This window comes from Prionailurus viverrinus, chromosome B4 (assembly GCF_022837055.1).
Source record: "Prionailurus viverrinus isolate Anna chromosome B4, UM_Priviv_1.0, whole genome shotgun sequence".
Lineage (NCBI taxonomy): Eukaryota > Metazoa > Chordata > Mammalia > Carnivora > Felidae > Prionailurus > Prionailurus viverrinus.
In genome coordinates, this window is record NC_062567.1 from 32,660,816 (window position 1) to 32,676,111 (window position 15,296).

The 15,296-nt window shown below is 47.7% G+C and overlaps 1 protein-coding gene across 13 annotated transcripts in view; it reads right to left on the reverse strand.

Moving 5' to 3' along the window:
• The window catches only part of CACNA1C (calcium voltage-gated channel subunit alpha1 C), a 662,670-nt gene extending 650,541 nt beyond the window's left edge, over positions 1-12,129 (reverse strand). For all 13 annotated transcript variants that reach the window (XM_047867044.1, XM_047867043.1, XM_047867040.1 and 10 more), the window contains exon 1: positions 11,510-12,129. In XM_047867044.1, the coding sequence (XP_047723000.1) occupies positions 11,510-11,558 (49 nt within the window). In that variant the 5' untranslated portion in view covers positions 11,559-12,129. The remainder of the gene's footprint in view (positions 1-11,509) is intronic.
• Between the last annotated feature and the right edge of the window lie 3,167 nt (positions 12,130-15,296).

Consider the following 15,296-nt stretch of genomic DNA (forward strand, 5'->3'; position numbering starts at 1 on the left):
AAAAGCCATCCCAAGATTGGAAGGAAGCTTCCTGATCTTTAACTGGGCCATTAATCACCAGCATGGACCTATCAAGTTTAAAATTTTTCCCTCTGCTATCCACTCCCTTCTCTCCTTCTCTTCCTGACTCTTTTCCCTGCTTCTTTTCCATCACACTTTTTTCCTCCCTTGCCTAGACTTCAGATGGTGTGAGGAGTAGACAAGAGCTCTGGGACACGGCTTCCCCCCAAGCATCTCCAAAGCTGGGAAAGAGAGACCCTATCAACCCAGCCACACTGCCCTTCCAACAGTACAGAGGAACAGCAGCCACCTCAATCATCAGGATTGTCAGACTGGATATAGCTCTCTACAGATATGGGTGCCCCTGGACTACACAGATGGGCAGACAGAGAGACACAGACAGACAGACAGACAGACAGACAGACTAAATAGCTTTGTCTTGCCAAACACCCATTTCCTGTCCAGTTACAAATCCCAGTCAGCATGGAGGTAAACACTGAACCGGATCTAGGGACGTTCATTATTTCTTGGAATGGAGGAAGCATCAGTCACTCTTCATCAAGACAGCTGTTAGATTGTTAAACACCTAATTAGAGTCAAATTTCTGATATAGGCACTGGGACCCCAGAGAAAATACTACATTCTCATTACTGACACAGTGGAACTTCATAATACTATATTTATCCTCTGCGGGACTCAAACTTGGGGAGTCACACAAGGAAATGGGCTCTTCTAACTAAAAAGTCATAATTCAGAACCAGAAATTTCACTCCTGGTATATATCCAAGAGAATTAACAACGAGGACTCAAACAGACACTTGTATCCCAATGTTCATTGCAGCATTATTCACAATAGCCAGAGTGTATTCACAACCTAAGTGTCCATCAACTGATGAATGGATAAACAAAATACGGTATATACTTACAATGGGATATTATTCAGCCTTGAAAAGGAATGGAGTTCTGACACCTGCTACAACATGGACTAAATCTTGAAAACACCATCAGTGAAATAAGCCAGACACAAAAGGCCAAACATTGTATGATTCTTCTTATATGAAATATCTACAACAGGCAAATTCATAGAGACAGAAAGTAAATCACAAGTCACCAGAGGCTGGGGAGAGGGTGGAGTGGGGAGTTACTGCTTAGTGGTAACAGAGTTTCTGTTTGGAATGAAGAAAAAGTTTTGGAAATAGACAGTGGTATAGTTGTACAACACTGTAAATTAATGCCACTGAATTTTAATACTTAAGATGGTTAAAATGGCAAATTTTGTTACATATATTTTACCACAATAAAAAAATTTTAAAGGTCAGCATTCACATCTCCTTTAACTATCAACAGATGTGACTTGTACACTTAGCTTTACTGAGCCAGTTAAAAGAAAGAAATCTTAAAACCATTCTTTCCATAAGTGAAAGAAAGTGCTTAATTTCAGCTCTAAATGATACGCAAGTCTCTAAATAATCTCATGTGCTTCCTTTTAACTGAATCATTTATCATACAGATTGTCACGACATACCTAGATCTGAAATGCATGAGATGTGCTGCCAACAGCTAGACTACACAGAGGAGCTCCAATTGTAGAATTATTATTGCTGACAATAATGCATGAAAATCCATACAGGCAGATAGTAAACTCATGGTTTCCAGGAGCTGAAGGGAGGAGGAAAAGGAGAATGATTGCCAGTGGGGGGCATCTCTTTTTGGGGTGATGAAATGTGCAGGAATTAGACAGTGGTGACGGTTGCACAACTCTGTAAAACGACTAAAAACCACTGAGTTGTATATTTTAAAGGGTGAATTTTATGGCATGTGAATTATATCTCCACAAAGGTGTTATTTAAAAATAAATAGTTCATTCATTCATTCATTCATGAAGTCTCGAAAGCTCAGCTGCAAGGACGGTCCCCTGAACTCGTCAGAATCTTGTTTGAGGATGGAGACTGTCCATTTTCCAGGAGGGAATTGCTGAGAAGACATTCCAAGAATGGGTGGTGAAGTAAAGCCATGCCAAGAAGTGGTCATCTCAAAGCCAAGACTTACTAGTCTAGATCTACCATTAAGATCTACAGAGGGATCTGAAAAACCAAAGAGGGCCCAGTCAGAAACCATGGGCATAAATGAATAGCCAGAAAATGGGACCCTGAGGAGGGGCATGCAGAGTGACCACATAGCAGCCACCAAAGAAGAACAAGTGTTGGAGTATCTGGGTGGCTCAGCCTGTTAAGTGTCCAACTCTTGACTTCAGCTCAAGTCATGATCTCGCAGTTCATGGGATTGAGCCCCACGTTGGGCTCTGTGCTGGCAGTGTGGAGCCTGATTGGGATCCTCTTTCTCAGCCCCTCTCCACTCACTCGCACACATGTGTATGTGTGTGTATGCACACACACTCTCTCTTTTCTCTCTCTCAAAATAAATAAATGAATAAATAAATAAATAAATACTAAAAAAAAAGAAAGAAAGAAAGAAAGAAAGAAAGAAAGAACAAGTGTTCAACTGTTTATCTACTACACATGACCAGGAGAAGCTGGAGTTTCCACAGAGCAAATCCAAGCACGGTTCCATAAGGCTAGCCCAAGGTAGTTTTTTCCAAAATGGATGGATAGTGAGTTCTTCTTTCTCCTCTTCCCCACATAGAGAAATAATAGAAACAACAAATGCTTTGAAAGTCTAACAGACCTGGATTTAATTCTAACACCCCAATACTGTCTGGGTGATGCTGGCCACAATACACAAGATCTTTGGTCTTCAGTTTCCTCATCTGAAAAATATTAGCACCTGCCGCTAATATAAGGATATAAGGACAAAATTATAGTAAGCGCATGAAGCCCAAAGAACACTGCTGGAGACACACTAGGCATTCAATAAGTGGTAGTTATCACTCCTGCCCCATTCTAAAAATATAAAAAGGAAGAAGTTATACTTCAATATAACTTATTTTTTTTAAATAAAAATGAAAGCATGAAAGACTCTACAGACTGACCCGAGGCTGGGAGAGGGGGCATAGTGAGGGGAGCAAGGTACAAACTTAAATGTGAATTTTCCAGCACCCTTTTTAATGATGAGATTTTTTTGCTTTAGGAAACTAAAGGCTAATCTGTCACTTAAGATGGAACATTAAAGCCTTTTCCTATTGTGGTAAGTGTCTCAGTGCTGCATGGAACTATTCCCTCTCTTTATCTACAAACCTCTAGCACTTTTACTATTCATGAAAAATAGGGGTTTGGTTTTTTTTTTTTTCTAAAGCAAGTTTTACATCTGAAGCAAAGTTTTATTTTCCAGGCAGTCAGTCTGTCCTTCTGTACTAAGGAGCTGTGTTTAGGTTTCGGCAATTCATGTCGGAAAGCAAGTGGATGTTCGTTTGCCCAGCTGGTGTCCTTCCTGCTCAGTGGCCCTATTTTCAGATATTTGGACCACCAAAGGACTTCTGACCAGTTTGGCTTTGGACCTTAGGCTGAAGGCAGGGAGCCTCACACTGTGGGTGGGAGAGGACGGCAGCGTGTCAGGTGGACAGCTGTTTGGTGGGCATAAGGAAACCCTGCACCCCCGGGTCCTGACACTCTGGTTGGAAACAGCAGTTCAGACGGTCCCACAGTCCTGGGATTCTACTGGCCTCACACTGGTCAACAGATGTCAAGAAAACCAAAATACCAAGCCTATCATGACCAATTTTTCACTTCTTTGATTATTTTGGTATCAGCCAGACCACCTCGGTCTCTGTTGCTTTTTGTTTTCCATTTCCATCTTTGAAATTTTGAATAATGTCAGTCCTCCAATAACACCTACAAAGTAGTTTGAAACACTTTGAAAGTTGTTTCATGGCACTGCTTTTTCAAACCCTAGTGGTCTGCTTTCTGATAAGAATAATTGATACCTGCATGGTGATTTACACTCATTCTCCCATACGGAGCTTCACAGCTGCCCTGTAAAGTTGACTGGCTAAGGATTCTTATCTCCATTTTATAGATGAAAAATGTAAGGCTTAATTCCTCAGAACTCTCAAAAAAAGATCAAGTCAAAGAATGTGACCCCAGTCATTTTTCTAGCCGTAGTCTTATTTATTTTATTTTTTACTTTTGCTAACTAACATCTTTGAAAGTTTTTTAGCCCAACATGGATTATTTTCGAAGGAAAAAAACAATATAAATGACTGAACATGACACAATGGTTACAAAGTAAATAGAGCTTAATTGAGTAATCAAGTCAACATTTCTGCCCACAGGCTATATGGGGAAGAACATTCATTTACTGTCTGGATTTTGGCTTGGTTCTCTAAAGGACAGGAGACAAGATTATTTTATTTTCTTTTTAGCTAGGTTCAAGCGGGCAATACCAAGTGTAGCCAAGTGTATTAAAAGAAACCCCCCTTGGCAGATTGGCAGTGTGAATATTTCATGAAATTATCACAACACTATGTTCTGAAATGGTGGTTTCCCCCAGGGATCTCAAAGGCCACATCTCTAAGGGTGAGTCTAGCTCATGCCCCTGTCTTAAAGCTAGAGATCAAGTCAGCCTAAAAGGCCTTCCAGTTTTCGATTTATAAGAGCATCAAACAAGTCAGCCAACAAACGCTTCAAGGATGATGGGAATGTCAGAGGCAGGTCCTAGATGAATTCCTTTCCATGTGCTGATTTAAACCAGGGCTCCTTATTTAAACGTCTCCTGGGCAGAGCCCTGTCCTAGAAGACCAGCCCTGACAAAGAAGCAAGGAGAAGCCTTTGTTCTTCCAACTCAGGTAGAGTCCACGGCAGCCGGTCCTCTGGCCAGCCTGCAACTTAAATGTCCCCACGGTTTCTACCCTGCAGTGATGTGACTCCATGCACTGGCCAACAGCAAAGCCAGTCCACGAAGAACTGCCAACAGTTCGCCAAGGGAAGTCCTACAGAACAGCTCGCCTCTCATCACCCCACTCCCTCACAGGGGCTGAAATGAGCCTAGAGCGGGACAGAAAGGAAGTACACAAATAAAAACAGCTTGGAGCTATATCTGTTTGCAGACAGAATAGTGATCTGAATTTTGTTGGAGGTCCTTGTGGACATGTATGAACTTTTACTCTGCAGCCTGAGAAATTATTTTTAAACCTTTCCAATGATAGCTACCCCCACCCCACTCCAACTCTGTTTCCAAATCTAACATCTCTGAAGTGATTTTAAGTCAGCACAAAGGTGGGATTGGACAGAGGTAGAATAGGGAGAGGTTGAAAGGTTGATTAAGCAAAATTTTACCAGAAATACTAAGCAATGCTTTCTTATCAGGTTTAACATATACCAAGTGTGGTCAAGAGAAAGCAGGAGGAAAAAGAGTCTGAAGACCTTGTTTTCTGTCACATCCCTGCCTGAGTGACTGACTCTTTAGGAGCCTTTGTTTTCGTAACTAGAAACAGAGTTTGTCCTAAGGTTCCTTAAAATGCTTTGATCCTAGAAAGTAAATTCCCAGAGACATTACATTTATTCTACATCTGTTTGACAAACCCTTCAAAGCTCATGAATCTAGAACCACCCCCTCCCCACCCTCTCTCTGTGTCTCTCTCACATACACACACACACACACACACACACACACACACACACACACATACACACACACACAGTGCAGCAAGAAGATGTTTTTAAGTGAACATGTTATGGACAGCAATGGTCTGATGAGGTTTTGGGAAGGGGAGGAACTTTTGGCTTCTTGCCAGTTAATCCACCCTTTCCTCATTCTCTGGCTCTGAGCCAGATTTACTATTCCTTCATTCCCTTGGTCTCTGGGGAAGGGCCTATTTTCAACCTCTGTTTGACTCCCCAGCTCCAGGCCCAAACTGCTTTCCTTATGTCCCTTAAATCCCCACTTGATTTAATTCAGTTCCACAAGTTGTAACTGTGTTCCCTAAATTAACCCCCAACCCTGGACACATCCTGGTCATCTGGGCCTCTTCCTGCGTCCTTCTCCCAACAGCTGGCTTCCTGAAGCTCCCAGCCATTTCACAACTCTGCTCCTTTACAAGGCCCTCCTGGGCCCCCACCCACACAGGGCACAGACTACAACTGCAGCATGGCTCTCAGAGTCCCAAGCCTCCTAGGAACCCGAGACTCTGCTCCAGTTGCCTTCTTGCCACAAGCATCTGCCTCCAAGTGCTCCTACACCATGGAGGGAAAGAAGCAAGGTCTGTGGCAAGGTTCTAGGTGTGCACCTCCTAGGGTCAGTAAAGCCTCATCTTGAATACAGAAGCACTCCATCTGGGAATTAAAATACATCGAAGACCTTTCCTGTAGTACCTGGGCTATTGGTTCAAACCATCACATTCACCACTTCAGCCCTCCATGCTGCTTTTCTGACCCGGGTTCAGTTAAAATCTATGGACCTGGGTTTAGAACAGCACTGAAAATCATTCCATTTTCCCAAAGGGATCCTGTCACTTTTACTTGTTTTATACAGTATATAACCTTGAGGTACATGTAAACAGGTGTTTACTAAATTATTTTAATAACGACAGCCATGGCTTGGAGTGTTGTTTCATTATCAGAATGTTTAGCACTCATGTTGCTAAATATTCAGCACCTGATATTTTGCAAAACAATTCCCCATGCCTCTTTTTTTAAATCAGTCTTCTGCTCTCCTCCACAGTGCCCAGCATTAACTGAGGCAACAGTGAGGATGGGATCTAAAAACAGACTAAATTAGTGTGATCATTTGCTAATTGGCTTTGCTCTTAAGTCTTCAGGTGTTTCCCAAACAATCTATCAGTTTTCTTTAGTCCATACTGGAAAATAAAATTGTCTCTTACTTTTGAATGCGGAGCACTGATTTTGGAGTCCCAGCAAGGAAAAGTGGGGATGACGCCAGCTGACCTGTTACTACCATGTAACAAACAGATGCCTCACCAGGCAGGAAGAATTACTGAAAAGGAAGAAAACGCTATGGTCCACTCATTCGCCCCTTCTTAACCTGATAGCAAGAGGTTCTCAGACCTCACAGAATTTGCCACAACAACTAAGAAGGCCAACTGAAGGGATAGAAAAGAAACAACCAAGAGTTGGAAAACATCACTGAAAATTAGAACAAATGTCAGTTACTGACTAACCTGGGTCTCGGGAGCTTTTCTGCCATTACCCAGCATGAGCCCAGCCAGACTCATAAACAGAAATCAGCTGTGAAGTGTACCCAGTTGTTTTTGTTTTTTTTTCCCCCTAATAAAGTTAGGAAAACGCCTTCTTGCCTTTGAGCTGACAAGCTCTGTAACCCTATAGGTTAGGGTTTCCAAATCCCAAATTTCTGGTCACCTCATATTCCACTGGGCTTGGGAAGTCCTGGCCCCTCTGGTTACTAAAACATCTATGGTAAATCAGGGAGAAAATTAATATACAGCCATAACAAGTTCAGCTAATCACCCAAAAGGCTCCCTCAAGGCTGAGTAGGATGCTGTTTTAGAGGTAAACAGAAGTCTGAGGTAAGAGTGTGCAAAAGTGGGAGAAATCCAAAGTGGGTTTTCTTTACCAGAGGGTGGCAAGGTCACTGAGGGCCTCAGTCACACTGGGGGGTCCTCTGGTGTGTGTGCTGGCACAGGAACACACACTGGTCTTTGGGGTTCTCTGCACTGGGGCAGGTATAGGCATAAGCAAAGAGTCACAGCACACAGGAAATTCTCTCCAAACTCTCCCAATATCTTTCCTCACCAAACGCAGGGAGACTGCCCCTTTCCTGACTCCTAAGCCCTGGAGTGCCACCTACTGGGAGAGGCAGAAAGCACATCCACTTTAGGTCTTCTAGGTCTCCATTCATTCGTTCTCACCAGCATGCATTCATTCATGTATCAAGGGCCTGAATGAGCGGGGACCTGTGCCAGAAGTAAGGATACAAAGATCAGCAGGGCCTCAAAATCCCCATTCGGTATGCTTCAGTGTTAAGTCCAAAGTCTTATATACATAGATGAACCCACCTAGGACAATGTTCGCTCAAAGAAAAAAATTCAGGAAGAGTTCAAGTCATCACCAAGACTCTGAGAGGCAGCTGCAGGGGCTAACAGCTCACCGTTTCATCTGCAAAGTACTATACCTGTAACATCTACCTGTAGAGAACAATTCTCCACTTAATATGAGGTAGAAATGTCCAAACAGTCTTAGGGGGCTGCATTACCAATATTCCTCTCCACAACTCACTGGGTCCCCAAAGTGCATTAAACTCTTGTGTAATCTGAAATCTTTTCCTTATTCAGTGTGTGTGTGTGTGTGTGTGTGTGTGTGTGCGCGCGTGCGCGCGCACATGCATTTAAATACTCTTAGCATGTGCTCTATGGAAATAATGAATAATTGGTTCTTGTAATATAGTTTATTATGTAGTATTCTGATACACTGTAAAGTATCAGAGCAATACTAGGAATGATATTTTGAGCCTCAATAGCCCCTTTTCTCCAGTTTCCTCCATGCAGTACCCAGAGAAAGAGAAGCTAATGTCATGCTTTCTATAACCCACACAAGCTAAGGTGCAAGCAACATTGTCTATGACCATTTGTAAAGAGAGTTAACTGTGATCATTATTATTATTATTACTTTATTATGATGATTACTATTCTGCCGTATTGCTAAGTAGTTAAAAGAAAAGCACAGTATGTCTTCCCTCCCAGAACACATGTTTCTCCCCTCTGCCTTGTCTCCAGCAGATAAGGGACATTCTGATGTTTTATTTGCTAACTGGTTGACTATTAAGAAACTCATTTGCTAGCTGGAGCCTGCAATGGAAAATCAGCCCAGAAAAGCGGGAGGTTGGCGTGGGACCGAGTAGATAGGGCACCAGAGGTGAGGCAAGGCCCACATGAACCACTCCCAGCCTGAAGCCCAGGGTCAAAAGCCAGTCCTTCAATGAACCTTCAGGCTATCCCAATGCACTGGCCACTGGTCTCCATATCCCAACTCTCAATGCACACACGCGCACACACACACACACACACACACACACACACACACCACTGAAAAGCTGGGGAGAAAGGGCCAGTGCATCCAGTGCCTTCAACTCTGTCAGGAAGAGAAGAATGTAAAGCCCCACCACTGGCAACTTTTTCAGTTCTCCACTCTTTGGTTCGTCACCATCACTGATCTGAGGTAATTGTTTGGCTTCTCTACTCTCTTTCCTGAAACTCTAACCCCCAATTATGTTTCAGCACCCCTTTGGTTATTAAACCACAGCAACCCCTTCCTTGTAGATATTCGTGCTTTTCCAGGTCTGCCCTTCCCTACTTCCATCACCCTCCATCTCGCCTCCCTGCAAAAAAACCCTGGGCAATGCCAAAGACCAGGGAAAGGGGGATGGGAAATGGAGGGGAGACAGGGATCCTGGTGCTCTTTCACCTGAGAACCGCATCCAGGAATGGAGGCAAAATTGCTCCTGTGAATTATATAATCACTGCAGCTTCAAGGGAGAGAACTGGAATTCAGGTTGCCATAGTGTTTGTTGGCATGTTGCTGGAAAGGCAGAGCTCCCGGCCACGGCTCACTTGCTCCTGTCCCTCCATCTTTCTCATAAACCTTTCCAGGGTCAGTGCTCCTACTTTTAATGTCTGCTCCCTGCATATGGGGTGGGAGGAAGGATGCCAGGGAACAAAGGGGCAAAAGAAAGGAAAGGGGCCAAGAGGGGTTTATCCTGCAGTAAGAGGGGACCTGGTAAACTAATATTATCGTTATGCAAATAATAATTCTTACCACAGTATACTGCCATCATTAGTGATAGTAAGGACAATACTATTGAGCTCTCCTCTTCAAGGCTGCTCACACCGAGTTGAGAGCCTGGAGGGGAGACATCCATCCCCACACTTCACAAATATCACCCTTTCCTTTGTGTTTCTCACCCTCTCCCTCCTAATGCATCCACTGCTCCATCTGCTAGAAAGGGGGCAGGGGAACAGGTGAGGGATGGGGTCATGGCATCGAGAAATCCAGGGACAGAAGCTGCCCTAATGACAAAGCCCTGGCTCACCCTAGAACCCACGGCCCTTGACAAAATTCTTTCTACCAAAAAGTCAAAATCCTCATGCTGCCACCCCAGCTGGAAAGCAAAGGGACAGCTGACCCTCAAATCGGTTTCAGGATGGACAGAGACCAGCCAGGTGGCTCTAAAGGACAGGGGCTCTGTCCCCAAATGGTGGAGATGGGGGCAGGAGGAGGCTGGAAAAAAGACATGGAGACAACCGCTCCCCCACACACACCAGGCTGGGGTCCTCAGAGAATCACTTAAAGTATACCCCAGGAAGTAACAGGACTAACAGCGACAGGTATTCAGGAGGAAGAAATTGAAAGGAAGATTGTAAACAGGGAGGTTTGGGAAACTGGGAGAGAAAAAGGAAAGACTACACCCAAAAGAGACAGAGAAAGCCATAGAGACAAGACAGAGATGAAGCTGGAGGCTGCCACACTCCAGCAAGACCAACCCTCCACACTCCATCATAACCTTAACTGCTGAGCAATGCCAAAACATAATAACTTGTTAATATGGGGATGGGGGTGAGGGAGAAAGTTTCCAAGAAGTGGGGAGTTACCTGAAAGCCTTTCCCCCTCACTGGGGGGAGCTGGTGACACTTGATGCCAAGGATGGAGATGCTGGCAAAACACTGGGCAATAGTGTGCAGCCGCGTGAGCTTGGCACACCCTTTCATTATTTCCTTAAAACATGAAAAAGCAAAGCCCACACACCGCCCGAATTCTAACTGCTTACATCCTCAGGTGCTAGCCCACATGTGGGTGCGAATAAGAACACACGGGGCGTGGGTGCACTCGGGGTCAATGGCAGTAGAGAGGTGGGTGGGTGTAGGTGAGCCGGGGGAGGGGGGGGGGAGAGAGGGAGAGAGGAAGAGAGGAGAAAGGGAGCCGGGCGAGAGGAAGGGAGACAGAGGGAGCGAGGGAGACGGGAAAGAGGGAGAGAGGCGCCGAGTCTCACATCTGCATCCCGGGCCCCCACCCGCCACCTGGAGCGCGCTGCCGGGGGGGAAGGGGCGCCCGGCTGCAAGCGGGATGCCCGGCGGCTGCCGGGGGCGCGAGGCCGACCTGGGGCGGGGTGCGCGCGCGCGCTCCCAGCCGCGCCCGGAGCTAGGCGAGGGACCCTGGCCCCCGGGGCTCGGCGGCGCCCCCTCCCCCCCCCGGCGCCGCCGGCCGGGCAGTTGGGCTTCCCAGGCAAACGCGAGAAAGCGAGGCAGAGCAGACACTTGGGGAACTTTTCCCCCTCGCCTGGAATTTCATAGGAAACACATGCTCTGGAGAAGCCGGGCACGGGGAGGGGGAGGGGCGGGAATTTTCCGCTCCGGCTCGCGGGCGGCTCCGGCCCGGGTCCCGCCGGGCTCCCGGCCGCTCGGGCGAGGCGGAGGCGCCCCGCTGCCCGGCGCCCCTCGCGGACGCAGCCCGGGGCAACTCCGCAGGGACCGGCCCAGGGGCCGCGGGGAGCGCGCAGGGGAGAGCGGGAGAGGGGTGGAGAGGGCGGGGAGACCGGGCGGGAGACCGGGCTGGAGCCCCGGCGAGGCGGCGGGGTCCAGCCTTACCTTGGTGGTTTTCCTCTGGAATGTACATCCTCGTGTTCTCATTGACCATTGACCAAAAATTGTTTTAAAAGGAGAAGAAGCCACAAAGAGGAAGAAATGGCCAAACACCCCCAAGCGGGTCTGGATTAATCCCTCCTCCGAGGTCGGCGGCTTTCGTGCAAATTCAAGGAAGCCGTGGATCTGCAGTATTTTCTTCTTCCCTTCTGAGGATTACCTGATTCCCATTATTGCATCAAACACCAAAAACTGCTCCTTTCCACTACTGCCTCCTTTTGTGAAATTGTAATGCATCCTCAGTACATCCGGGCCCCTTCCAAGAATTTAGCACCGCACCTCTGGCGGCTACACCGTTCGAAAAAATAAATCGAGAGAGGCAGAGCGAGAAGAGGTGGAAAGGAGGGGAGTGGGGGAGCAGCGGACCCCTGGACGGGGGGAGAGGGGTCCGCCCGGGCCAGCAGGGGGCCGAACCGTCTCTGCCCGCTCGTGGCGAGTCCTCCTCGAGGCCCCTGTCGGCTTTTTTCTGTCAAAAAGATCCAGCAACTCCTGAGGGCTAGCAGGCAGGAAGAGGCGCCGCCGCCGCTCCGGGCCGCGCCGCGCCGAGCGCCGTTCTGGCAGGGAGCTGTTTCTGCAGAGGCAGGGAGAGGGAGACACCGGGCGCGCGAGAGAGCGCCGCGCTCACTGCCGCCCAGCCCAGCCCCGCCGCGCCCGCGCCCTCCCCTGCCCGCGCCCGCCCGGCGCGCTGGAGGCAGACGCGCTGAACGCTTCCAGATGTGGCGGCGGCGGCGGCGCGCGGGGAGCCGGGCGCACGGCTCAGGGCGCACCGCGCGGACTTGAGCCCGAAGTTGAGCACCCGCTCGGGCCCTCGGCCGCGCCGCGCGAGCCAGCCTGCTGCCCACATGACGTCAAGGGGAGCGAGGCGAGGTGGCTGGCCCGCCGAGGGGCGGGGGTGAGGGGCCGCGCGGAGCGCCCCCGGGGAGGGCGGGAGGGGGGGCGGGCGGGCCGGGGCGCGGACACACCCCCTCGCGCCCCGCCGCCGGCGCCGCGTCCCCCACCCCCACCCCGCCTGCCTCCAGCCCCCCGCCCTCGTTATCCTCGGCGGCACCGGCGTGTCCCTGCGCGGCAGACCACGACGGGAAGGCCTCTGTGAGCGGAATTCCAAGAGGGGAGAATACAATCTGCCCAACTACCAGAGTCTCTTTGCAGATTGGGCCACTGAACAAAACAGCAAAATGAGCCGTGATTCCGTGATTCTGTTTGATCAATTATAATCAGAGCGGTTGTAGAAGTGACATGTAGAGGCGAGGATGGGAAGAGGGGAGGGGAGAGAGAGAGAAAGGGCTGGAGAGGCGGGGCCTCGTAGGCTAGGCGGTGGTGCCCAGATGTCTGAACAGATTAATAGACCCAGGTTTTCCAATTCCTTGGAGGCAGCCGAGCACGTGTGCTACTAGGATATCCTTACCTACTTCTCTTAATTATTCCTGCCACTCCCGAAGGAATCTATTGAGCGTCTCTCCTTCCCGGAGAAGCAAACATTTCTCTCCATCACTGCAACCACAGCCAGTTCCAGGGCACCCCCTGCAGGCCCGGGCTGCTCTAGAATGGACCTTCGTCAGCTCTAGCAGGGGAACCTGCAATTCCCTCTGGGAAAACCTTTACCTTCCCGCCCTCAGACCGCCTCACTTCCCATCCACACTCATTCCTTGGGTGATCCCATCTGTCCTCATGCCTTTAAGCAACTGTCTATCTCAAATTTGTATCTCCGGCCCAGACTTCCTGAGTGCCAGGCTACACAGCCAACCTCAGTCTCCACTTGGGAGTCGGATAGACACCTCAAACCTGACGTATCCAAACCCTGAATTCCTTATGTTCTGTGCCTTCCTCCTCACACAGCCTTCCTCACCCCAGCTGATGGGGCCAAACACCTGGAGTCATTCTTGACTCCTTTCTCTCATCTTCCTACATCCCTTTTGTTCTACCTTCGGATAAATGCAGAATATTACCACTTCTCATTTCCTCCCCTGCTGCCCCCTTGGTCTGAGCCAACATCATCCTTCACCTGAGTTTCTGCAGTAGCTGATCCCGCTGGTGTACCTTTCCCTCCCCACCTTTGGTATATCCCTAATACAGTGGTCACAACGATCCATTTAAAATGTCACATCACTGTACTCCTCTGCTCAAAACCCTCCAGTGGTTCCCATTTCACTTAGTAAAAGCCAAGTTCCTTAGAGTAGCCTACAAACTCACCTGAACAGTAGTGCACACCTTCTCATCTCCTAGTGCTCTCCCACCTGCTCCAGCCACACTGAATCCTTGTTGTTCCCCAAGCACTTACAGGAATGATCTCTCCCACTGCCCCTTTCCCTTTCTGTGTCTCTCTCAGTTCCTGTCTCCCCCTCTCCCTCCCCATCTCCATCTCCCTCCCTCTCCCTTTCCATCTCTCTGTCTCTCTGTCTCTCTCTTTCTCTCTCTCTCTCTCTCTCTCACACACACACACACACACACACACACACACATTCCCTGAGCCCTTTGCTCTAACTGTCCCCATTGAGAAACACTCTTTCCTCAGATGTCCAGTTGGTGAACTCCCTCACTTCCTTCAAAACAGTGGGGAAATGTCACTTTCTCAATGAGGCTCATCCTAACCACCATATTTATTTAATTTATTTATTTATTTGTTTGTTTGTTTTTGAGAGAGAGACAGACAGACAGAGCGTGAGCAGGGGGAGGGCAGAGAGAGAGGGAGACACAGAATCCGAAGCAGGCTCCAGGTTCTGAGCTGTCAGCACAGAGCCTCACGTAGGGCTCGAACTCACAAACTGCAAGATCTTGACCTGAGCTGAAGTCAGACGCTTAACCGACCCAGCCATCCAGGCGCCCCCTAACCACCATATTTAGTATGCAACCTGTCCAACCTCCCCCCAGGACTGCCACTCTCCCCTTTTCTCTAGTTTTTACATGGTATTTAATCCGTAACGTAATAAAGCCTACTTATTCATTAATTATATTATTTATTGTCTTTATGCCCCCACTAAAATGTGAAACCCATGAGGACAGAGATCTTTGTCTATTTTGTTCACTATTGTATCTCAAGTGCATAAAACAATGTCTGGCAGACAGTAGTTACTTAATAAATATGCATTGAATGAATGAATGAGTGAATGAATGAATGAGTGCCTGAAATGGTTTAGGAGTACTAAAATTCACTGCATCAAAATATTTCCCACTGTCCCCTGCCTGGTAGCTGAAATCCCACCATTCCATCTTCATTCCTTTGGCCAAGGGTTTTGGCCCCAGTTGAAAATGCAAATGCCCCCTGGGAGAAGCATTACACATTATCAGTCATCCTCATTCTCCTGTGAACAGTCTAGATTATTCAGTGCCTACCTTTAGAAAAGCAGCCTAGATTTAGAAACAGTCTAGATTTTGTTGGTTACAAGAGAAATCTGACTTCTTCACCATTCTGGTGTTTTCATACTCAATTTTCAACCTAACAGAGAAAATTAGAAATGACACAAATCTAAATATCTCTTCCACTTAGTTTCAGGATGCACAAAGAAAAATGAACACACAAAGAAAAATGAACACAGTTCTCTTCCTTAAGGCCTTCCTTATAGGCCTATGTCAGAGTGATAAGTGATCACACCATTGAGTGATCTGCACTGTGTAAGTGTTTTACAGGCCTCACTCGTGTAATCCTCATTGCAGCCCTAGGTGCAATAGGTGATGTGATATTGCTCTTCGGGTCCCCATTTTATAGATGTGGAAACTGAGACTTAGAGACTTCAGT